This window comes from Pteropus vampyrus, unplaced genomic scaffold, assembly GCF_000151845.1.
Source record: "Pteropus vampyrus isolate Shadow unplaced genomic scaffold, Pvam_2.0 Scaffold74, whole genome shotgun sequence".
NCBI classification, from domain to species: domain Eukaryota; kingdom Metazoa; phylum Chordata; class Mammalia; order Chiroptera; family Pteropodidae; genus Pteropus; species Pteropus vampyrus.
The window spans coordinates 7,897,449-7,908,458 of record NW_011888855.1 but is presented as its reverse complement, the minus strand read 5'-3'; the positions used below and the strand labels follow the sequence as shown (position 1 = coordinate 7,908,458).

General features: G+C 47.7%; 1 protein-coding gene across 1 annotated transcript in view; it reads left to right on the top strand.

The window, feature by feature from the left end:
- The window catches only part of SPOCK1 (SPARC/osteonectin, cwcv and kazal like domains proteoglycan 1), a 479,285-nt gene that overhangs the window by 451,136 nt on the left and 17,139 nt on the right, over window positions 1-11,010 (top strand). The window contains exon 6 of the mRNA XM_011362367.2: window positions 10,611-10,727. Coding sequence (XP_011360669.1) covers window positions 10,611-10,727 — 117 coding nt within the window. The remainder of the gene's footprint in view (window positions 1-10,610; window positions 10,728-11,010) is intronic.

Below are 11,010 nucleotides of genomic sequence, written 5' to 3'. Positions count from 1 at the left end.
TTTTTTTTTTTATTGGCCTATGTGGACATTGCCTCCTGTCTGGGTTGCTTCTGCTGTATTGTTCAAAGCTGAGAGTATATCTCTCTTCTAAAGGTTTTACTGAAAATGGAATGTGATTTTTATGATTTTTTTTTTCTGTTAACACTGTTGATTATATATGATATTTAGTGGGGAAGAGGGAAATTGCTAGCTATGTCATGCTGCCTTGTTAGATATTAGCTCTCTAAACAGGCAATTTTGATCAAATATAGTAGTGTTTCTAGAAGGAGAAATAATAACTACTATTTCATCTTTGTGTCAGTCACAAGTTTCTCTCTGAGCCCAGAGGACCTCTCTCGGGGCCTGGATGCCTTCTTCTCATGTCAAATTACTATACCTATCCATGCCCTAAGGCTTCCAGGGCAGAGACAAATTTAGAGTGAGTCGCATGACCTCAAGGGTGAGAAGAATAATGAGTCAAACACTGAACCAGGATTTGGAATAGTTTAAGATATCTTTTATGGTTTCAGATGGCACTTCTTCCTTAGATCCTGCTTTATTTTTCCGGATCTTCCATTGATTTTTCCTGCCTCCTCCTGGAAGCCTTCCCTGACTATCATCAGCCACTTGAGCTCATACGTTAATGAAAGCATGAAAGTGAAGTGGCCAAGCTGTGTCTGCTCCAGGAATCTCCACAACCATTCTGTTCTGGCCTTAGTTCCAACTGGGAATTTTTAACTCCAGCCTCTACCATCTTATCCTAGACTACAGCACCTCTGGAGGTACTGCTGGGCCTTAACCACAAGAAGAGTGTGGAGCTACTGTCCTTGCAATCAGTCCATATAACTATGTCACCATCCACTCTCGACCAGGAGGAGGAGTGATGGAGAGGAGCTAGGAGGAGCTCTTGGTTCTCTGCATTTGGCCTAAATCTACTCCTGGTCCCCCACCTAATCTGTGAGTGAAAGTATGCCAATGTCCTCCTCTCGCCCCCAAATTAAAGAGACAATCTTAGGTTCCATACATCCTAGGTCGTCAGGATCAGATCTCAGATCCCAAGCTTGGCATTCATGGTCCTCCATCAATCCCGTGGCTTTCTGCCCCAATATATAACAATATATTTATTTCCGATGTTTAAAGGTAAGAACATATCTGCATATATTGATTCTTCGGGTATTAAAAAACATAGAAACTTAAATTACATTTAATAACGCTCAGATTTGGATGTTGAATTTGAGCAGATTAAACTGGATGCAAATTGCCAATTAGGAATGGAGATTCATCTTATATGTACCCTAAAAATATTTTTGTCACTATATCTTGCAGATACAGGCATATGTATCAGTCCTGGAACAGTCAGTGCTTGCTAGTCAGAAGACAGACCTTGGGATGTACATAAGCATGTATAGTGCAATATATTGAATATTTTAAACAAATATACAGTTGATTATATATGCATTCACACATGTATTTATATATATTTGACTTTAATGTTTATGATTTAGAATTAGATCTAATCATGCTAAAGTTGGTGTGTTTAATTGAAGCAGAGCTGATCGTAAGTACAAATCAGCTTTAAATACCAAACAGTCGCTTCATTCAAATTGACTTCCTCATTATTTCTAAGACCTGCCTAGAATGTCTTCTCCTTTTCTAAGTCATCCCGGCACGTGAGCCTTAGCTCAGGTCCTGCCTCCTCCTCCTCCTGGAAGCCTTTCCTGATTGTCATCAGCTACTTCAGCTCAAACATTAACAAAATAGAATGCCTGCTTGCTTCTCTGCAGGGGGTGGGGGATGATGACCCCACACAGGGATCCACCATCAGCAGCCCAGCCTCGTTCCCAGGGCTCTGGCCACCCGCAAGTGCTCTCAGTAGCCTGGGTGGAACCTGTATCCCAACCTGGTCCCCAGGCCCCTGCCATTGAGAAAAGCAGTTGTAATTTCACCAGTTTAGTCTCTATTACTTGGGTGCCTAAAAAGTCTGACTGGCCATGAAACTCTTTCTGTTAGACTGCTGATCATGGCGCCATCTTCTCTGGAACATTATTCCAGGTTTCCCACGTAGGCAAAGGCATCTGCCTTGGAGACACACAAAGCCAGGCTGGTCAGTTCTAACTGATATTTTATATACACGACCATTTTTTTTTTTTTTTTAACCCTGGAGTGTTAAAAAGGCTGTGGATGTTAACAGAAGCTTCAAAAGCTTATTTCATGTAGCTAACCTTCCAGCTCTAGATTATTCAGGGGGAACAGGTGTTACCCCACTGATGCACACTTACAAAGGTTGTGCAGGTGCCCGGCGTATTTCTTTTTCCAGATGAAGGATTAACACCGGAATCAAGGGAAACATTAAAGTCCCTTCAAATCAGGTTACTAAGAATAGTCTTAATGGGTTTAATAGGGAAGTTTATACATCTTCACTTGTAGGTTGTAGCGTTAATTAGTTTAACGCTACATCTTCCTCCAAGTTTAATGTCAGTATTTTAAGCTCTTTCGAAGATTGCTTTTTAAGAGGGACTTTATCAGCAAGCTCCTGAATAAAGGGGCCCTAATTCCTTTGCTCATGTCTGTTTTTGCATAAAATGACACATTCTCTAAGCCTAAGAGAACATGCGTATATATTGATGTTTTAGGCACTAAAAAGTGAAAAAACAGAATTACATATAATTGAATTTGAGCAGGCATTACCTGGCTCAAATTTCTGCCGGATGATCTCCAATGAGAAATGAGTGGTCACCTTCTATATTGTTTAAAAATCCCTTCAGGAAGCCCCAGTTGCATTTTCTGCCACTAACACTGTGCATGGCTGAGAGTTTATTATCTGTTAGTCTCTCCAGGGTGGCCTACCAGCTCCTGAAGCTCCTCAGAGAAGGTGGTAGCTGCCTGTTGGTTTTTGAAAGCTCAGTTGTAACAATAAATCATCATAAGCCCATGAGGTCGATATTGTCATTATCCCCATTTTACAGATGAAAAAACAGGCTTAGAGAAGAGCAGTGACTTATGCGGAAAACAGCTTGTACACTTGGGAGGTGGTGCTCAACCCAGGGCTGTCAGACCTGCAGCCGAGACTCCTAACCGCAGCACCGTCTGTGTTCAGGGGAGCGAGCGTGGTCCTGACAGCACACTCGCGTGCACGATCTTGTATCTATCTTGTGGAAGAGACTCTCAGCCCGCGATGGGGACTGGGCGGAAGTGCACGCGCAGGCACTTGGGGCTGTCTGTGTGTGCTGATCAGGGAATCTCACATTAGGAGACTTGGCTTTGATATGTTTTGGCACTTAACCATCTGTAGACCTTGGAGATGTCACCTAACCTCTGAATCCTGTCTTACTGGTTGGCTTCAGGCGGTCGTCTTATGTGAAAATACCATCTGCATGATCTTGACGTCTATACTTTTCCATTTAGTGGGTCACAGGCTGCCCTGTGTCCACAAACACAGATAGGGAGAACCCACAGCTCCCGAGCGGTGAGCACCTAAGTCCATTCTGGTCCAATCCTCCCCATGATGCTACCAGCTAGTTCTGTTACCACCCTCCTTCCGCAAATGAGGAAACGGGATGGAAAAGTCACGTGTCCAGTCTCAGCTGGCATGGCAAGGCTGGCACTTGAGCTCAGCTCTTTCTCCTGCCATCCAGGATTCTTTTAAAGCAGAACGTCTGATTACTGCTCCTGGAACACTCTCTGCTAAGCAGACTCCACCTTCACCGATTTGAGTTCCAGCTTAGAAGAGCCCACGTTCGTTCCTCAGGGCGTCGCAGGCTGCGCAAGCTCCAAGGGGATGTGGCCCCACAGTGGGCCTGCGCACGTTCCCGACACTGGGGTGCTGCCGCGTGATAGATAGTCCCTGGCACAGGGGGCCCAGTCTCCCCGGGAGGAGGAGCCACATGTGCCCAAAGGCGACCAGGAAACCCTGGTTAGGGCAGCTCAGGAAGGCATCTTGTGTCTGCTCTGCCAGCACTCGGTCTCTGCCCTGAAGAAGGCTCAGCCGGACCTCTTACCGGAGAGGCCGAGAGTAGACACTGAGCGCGTTACCCACTGCTGCTCTGATGGAGTCACTATGCACAGTGGCACCTAGGCCGGAGGAGGGGGCCAGCAGTGGGGCGCCACACCTGAGGCTGCCCGGCCTGCTCCAGAGAGCTCCAGCTCTTTAATTACCTGTGGAGGGCCAGAGCCCTGAGTTAAGCATTAGTGAGGCTGGAGTGGGAGGGAGGGAGGTCTGCGTGGCAGGTGGGCATTCATTTCCTTTGGCTCTTTAGCTGAAGGGCTCCATGAGTTACAAGAATATTCCAGTAATTGGTTCCCTAGCAGAGGTTTACAGATATCCTACGATGCTCGTGTGGCAGATTTGCCATTTTCAAACATCATCTCGGTGTTCAAATGTGGTTTTGGTAAAGACTTGTAAAACACGTGCGCGCGCGCACACACACACACACTTGCTCTCACTTTATTAAACACTACCTCTTTGAATAAATAATTTCTATACTGTCCTCACCTCCACTTTTTATATCATCTCCTAAGCATGTGTTACCCCTCCGTTCCCTTGCCTTCCTCCTTTCTGTCTGACCCTCTGAGAGAGCTCTGCTGCGTCAGTCAGCCCTCACGGTCGGTCGTCAAGAAGCCGAGGCCAGCTTGGAAGGCCAGTAGCGCCCTTGGGAGCTCTTTTCAAAGCAGCTCGATTTCCTAGCTCCTGTCTCTTCCCTTCCAAAACCACTGCCCATTTTGAAACTTCAGTAGCTCTTTACTAGCCCTTGGCTTCATCTGAAGGAAAGCAGGGGGGCCAGGGAAGATGGAGTGATGGGGCCCAGGGGATGGGCTGAGCCAGGCCATGGTTACTCATTCAGCTATGAAGCAATCCTCTCTCCCCATCAGTAGCCGATACCCAGGCTGTCCAACTTCCCCACGAGCAAAAACTAATCCGTCAGAACACCCCTCCCCCCTCCCACAACCCCATGGGGGCTGCGATGAGCCCGTAACAACTTTTCTGCCGTATGGCACCACACCAGCAGCAGCGCATCCTTCTTCCTCCCACCAGCCTGGTTATTCACGATGCACTCCTGGCTTCATCTGAATATTCTCTGCATTCCAATCCAGTCTAACTTAAAGCCTCTTGAAGCTCCAGGTCTTAGGTCAAGGGGGGTAGAGGGTTTTCAGGTGGGAAAAGCACTCCCATGCTCTTCTCATGGCTATATATCTTCCATGGAGGCTGTTGGTGCCTTATTTATACTTGCCTATAGCATTTTTGTTCATATTTTTCAGACAGACAGGAAAAGTCTGCTGGGAGAACACCAAATTACCTGGGCCCTCTTTCTGCCTGAGTGAGTGCTGTGCTTTCCTGGGGGAGGGAGCTGCTTTTTGCACATTTTGGAGTAATGTGCAATGGCGCTATACTTTTCCCTAATGAAGCCCCAGTGGCTTCACATGTGATACATGCTTCTGGGAGCGTTAACAGGAAGGCTGAGGGCTGTGCAAAGCCCTTCGGAAGGCCCGCCATTCTCACACCAAAGCTAATGAAGACGAGAGCCCAACCTGCTCCCTCTCCCCGTCTGTCCTCTTAATACTCAGCTTGTGGCTTCACCTGCATAAATTCCTTTCCGTGCAAGGACCCGAGGTTTTGATTTTGCCCAGCCCAGGGTACGGATCAAGTATATTAGTTGCCTCAGTACTGACTCTCGCCAGCCCATGCAAGGAGCCAGTCCAGCACCCAGGGACGGCTCGGCAGGATAACAACCTGGATCCAAACCCCGTCTCTGCCACTTGGTAGCTATTAGACTTTGGGAGTTGGTAACTTTTGTGTTCTTTCATGTTTTCTTTCAATACATATAATCTGAACAGCTAGTATGTATCCATCCTTATGGTAAGTACTAAGAAAGCTTTTCCATCACGGAACTTTTCTGCTTGGGAGAGGGCAGACATATATTGCAACTGGAACCTCTTAGACTTCTGTCCCATCTACAACATAAGAAGAGAGGCTGTTCTTTAAATCTCCTCAGGCTTTTTTGAAAATAGCATGCAATAAAATGTTGGGATATGGGAAGGGGGACATAAATTTATGCCAGTAGCTGTGAGGTATGTTTTACTGTTATTCTCTTGTTGCATAAAATCATGGTATGAGCTGAGCTTTATTATGCCATTTTGAAGATGGACAAATTAAAGTTCACAAAAAGCAGGAGGGTTATTATACTCAGTTAATAACTATGTGTCGAGAGCATTCTTCATGCCAGGAACCGAGTGCAGAAGATGCTGGCCCCAGGGGCTGAGCCAGACTCAGGCATGTTTACACTGCCGTGACCTAGAGAGGGGGAGATGGGCACGGAGCGAGAAGTTCCGGGTGTGGTGCCGTCGAAGGAGCAAGGCAGTGGAAGCATAGAACAAGAAAAACTGACCTAGTTTGAGGGTTTGGGAAGCCTTCTAGGAGGAAGTACCTTTAAAGCAGAGACCTGATGGAGAAACTGGCGTTAGCAAGACAGAGAGCAGGTGTGCTCCAGGCAGAACACTGTGTGGGAAGGACAGTAAGGGTGAATGAAGCATGAGGCCCAGGACAAAAGACTACAGACCAAAGGATGCATGACCCCTGGGACCAGAGTCCACAGGTCACATGATGGAGTTTGGACTTGCCTGAAGAGTGGCTGGGAGCCTCTGAAGTAGCTGAGTGGGAAAGTAACTTGATCAAATGTCCATTTTAGACAGATGGCTTTGGTTGCTGAATGAAGAAGAGAATGTGAAGAATAGGAGCAAGCCACGAGACCAGTCAGGACCCTGTTACCATGTGCTGCTGGGAGGGAGCGTGGTGACAGGGCTTGGAAGAAAGGCGGTAGAGATGGCAAAACGCAGGGCAGTTTTGTAGGAATTTGGGACAAGTTTCTTGTGTTTGTCCCGAGGGCGCGAGTACGTGGCAGTACCATTTTCTGAGGACTTAGGAGGCAGAGACTGGAGGTCTGCCAGCACCCCAGCCTCACCGGAGCAGGCTGAGGTCATGTAAGAAAGATGGGGAGCGACTTACAGAAACAAGAAGGCAAATATGAAAGCATCGAGGAATGGGATGCTGGGCAGAAACGGCTGGGAAGATGAGAGCAGGCGAAGGTGAGCCGAAGCCATGGCGGAGGGAAGGAGGGAGCTGATGGAAAGTGACAGAGCAAAGGGCCGGCGGCCGCTTCTCGCTCGGGAAGGCAGTGTGGTGGCAACGGGGCTCAGGTCCCGGCCTTCACGAGTGAACCAAACCCTCTCCCAAGATAGCACCATCTTTTCCTCCAAAGAGTCCAATACCGGTGGCCTGAGCGCCTGCTTCTCTCACCAGGAGGAGTGGACAGACCACCAGACTCTCTAGTCCAGAAATTCCAGGGACTGGCCCGCCTCCGGGCAGAGTGCAAGCGTGGCAGGTGGATGTGGTTTTTTATGGTTTTCTCCCCACAAAAATTACTTTTCCTCAGGAAGGAACTGAGCGTGTGGGATGTAACCTTTGGGTCCCCTTTCTGAAAGCATTAATCCTTTGTCGGGGGCTGTGACAGGCATCTTAAAAGACAAGCATTTTTCTCCCATTGCCAGTCTGTCTGTTGTGGCTAGAATACCAAATCTGAACAAACAGCTCTCTCCAGGCTGTCGTCTTTGTGTTTTTCTCTGGGATGGCTCTCGCTCCAGGCAGGCTGTGCCTGACTCTCATAAGGACCATTCGGTTGAGGACGCAGTGAGTGAACAGGGCCAGCGCCTCCCATATCCACTTTGACTTTTTGATCTTTTTCTGCCCGTGCCAGTGGTGTCCCACTGCGACTTCTCCCCGACTGACAGATTTGCTCTTCCTGGGTTCCAGTGCCCGATCCCATCACCATCAAAAGCCCGCGTACTTGGGAAAGCCTGTGGGAAAGGCAGCAGTCTTCTAAAGATACAGATTACCTGCACATCTGTTTGGCTTTAGTTAAACATGACTGACTAATTTATCCTGCAGTGTGACATGAGGATCCATTTCCGTTGCAAGTTGACTTGGCAATTTTCTCTGCTTAGGGAGTGTTTCGAATGGATGGTGTGCATGGCAAATGAGAAGAAATAGATGCTATTAATTTTTCACTTTTGAGTGTGAGGTTAGCTGTAGAGTCCACATCACATTTCCTCAGAGAAATAGACCACATCCTCTCCTGTTTAGAGCTGGGCAGCATCTGAAAAGTTGGAGATGTGAGCACTGTCCTCCAGAGGTGCCAGGACCTGCCCCTAAGGCCGGTCCCGGTACCCGGGCAAAGCCGATGACTCCTTCCCCTCTCGTCTGTGTGCGTGGCTCAGCATCACGCTGGTTCTGGACTTGCGTGGGCTTGTGATCTCCTTCCTCGGTTTGTCTTCAAAGACTGAAGGGAAGGGACAGAGACACGACCTTGAAGTCTGGACGTCATGACGAACCTCCGAAAGCCAGAAATCCCCAAGGGGTGGCTAACATCATCTCACGCTGTCCCATACGATGGTCTGCTGTGACGGAAATATTCTTTATCTGTGCTGTCCTATGAGTCCCTAGCCACATGTGACCATGGAGCATGTGGAATGGGGTGGGTACAACTGAGGAACTAAATTTTAACATATTTAATTTCAAGTAATTTAAATGTAAATAGACACATATGGCTAATGGGGACTGTATTGGTTAGCACAAGTATACATTTTCACCTATTTCCTAGGTGGCCAAAGCCAGTTTTGTTTAGGTGCATGTGTCTTACTGGTTTTCTGAATGCTGTGGATGTTTGCTCGAAGCTTACCTATAAATCTTCAATTTAAAAATAACAAGAGTAGTGTTAGTAAAAGTCATAGCTAGCACATACTGAGTAATGACTATATACTGTGTGCTTTGCTAAGTAATTTACATACCTTTTCTAATTTATAGTCACATAGCGATATCTTGAGATTACAGGTGAGGAAACTGAGGCAGCGAGAGGTTGACTTGTGCGAGTCCCACAGCCAATAAAGCTGGGCTTTATCCCAGGCAGTACGGGCCCAGAGCTGTTCCACTCTGCTGCCTGTCAAGTCAGTTCTCAGAGTCATTTCCTGGCTGGTGTTTTGATAGTCACGTCCTGGTTGCTGAAAGCAAAGCAGTCTTGGGGTCATTAGTGGCTTGGGTCTGAACAGTGGCCACGTAGTCGCTCCATGCTTTGCAGAGTGTAGGTCTGGAACCTGGCTGGAATGAAGGCAGCAGTTCCAAAGAGAGCACTGAGTTTGCACTGAACCCGCCTGAGTCTGCTCACCTCCCTCAGATGGAGGGTGGGACAGACTTTTCCTGCCTGAGGTCTAGAAAGTTTGGCTCTCTGTTCAACACCAAGCCCCAGGCTAAGAAAAGATGGGCTTGCCTGGAAGCAGACTAGGATGGTCAGGATGAAGGGAGGGTCTGTGTGACATCAGTTTCTTCTGGAGATGATTCCACCATTTGCAAAGCAGGTGGGGGCTTATTGCCTCTATTCAGGGAGAGCCTGCAGTCACCGAAGGCTGAGTTGGAGTTGTGGCATGACTGTCTACTCATTCACCATTACCCCCGTGTCTGCCAGTGAGAGCCTGGGGTGTTCACTGGGCTCTCTCTGTGCTGGTAGATTTCAGCCTTAACCTGTGTCCCATCAGCGGCAGGAGACATTCAGAACTTGTCTGGCTCTGCAGCGTAACATTGTTTTTGCTTGGTTTCTTCGCAGCCTGTCTCCTGTAGCTTTTGACTTTGGGAAAAGTGACAGTTGTGGGGTTCACTTACGGGGATTTTGGCCCCTTCCATCTTTAATTTCTGTCTCTCCACCTACTAAAGTTCACTAAATCCCTTGCGGGTTTTCCTGTCTCTTGTCAAGATTCTCAGTACCCAGAATTAGGGTAAGTCAGGGAGACGGGGAAAGTCAGCTTCTTCTCTGCACCATTGTCCCTTCTCTGGGATTTGTTCCCTCGAGCTTTATCTCAGCACTCTGTGCGACCTTCAGGTAGCCTGCAGCCCTCTCCCCATCCAGCAGATTTCTCCTTGTTCTTAGGAGTGTATCCTTTTGGCCCCAGTTACTGTCCTACCTAAAAGGCGAACTGGGTAGCTATAGATGGGCTGCAAATAGAAAGACTCTTCCATGGAGAAGGCATCCATCTATCTATCTGGAAAAATCAAGTCAGTCTGTCAAAACACCGGCAAAATACCCCATATCCACAAATTCAAACCTTGGGCTAAAACAGAATTGAGAGTCTGCTATTGTTGGGAGCCTTTGGTGTCCCAGGCGCCTCTCCCTAAGAGCATTAGCTATTCCTGAGTGTTAATCTCTTGGCATGAGTTTAGTGAAAATGTAATCTTCTCTGGCAAACTGCAACAGCAAGTTTTATCAGGTTAGCAAGAGGCATCCGTGACGGCCTTTGAGGCTGATGCACAACTGTGAGACCATGACAACTTACTTTAGCAGCTCAGAGGCAGGCCAAAGTCAGTTCTGAACCATGCTGCCTGCCCTGGGAATCAGGGCTCTCTTTGTCAACATTCCTTACCTGTGATAGCAGCATCTTTGGGGGGTTTTCCAAGTTGGGGTAAGGAGTTATATTGTGGCTGGGCAGGGAGGTTTGTGTAGGCATGGCTTTGTTGGTGGCACCGCATGGTGAGGGCACAGAGCTCATAACAGACCACCGTGGACTCACCGATTCTCACCTTTGCTTTCCTCCAGCCTGCACGGACAAGGAGCTGAGGAGCCTCGCTTCCCGGCTGAAAGACTGGTTTGGAGCCCTTCATGAGGATGCAAACAGGGTCATCAAGCCCACCAGCCCTGATGCAGCCCAAGGCAGTGAGACCACTTTCCTCTTACTCATTCATTTTACTTTAAATTCCACATTTTCTCAGTTACGAGACATCATAGATTTAGCAGTAGCATTTTGGGGTGAGCGAAGAGACACTACATTAAATATATACACTGACTTAAAATATGTCCCGATTTCAGAAATATCAAATTACAGAGGAGGGGAAAATAAATGCCTTAGAATCAAGACAATAGAATACGTTTTACATGTTTTGATCCAGCTGTGCCGACGTTTGACTGTGCAGGTGGTCAGCACCCCTAACCGCCCCTC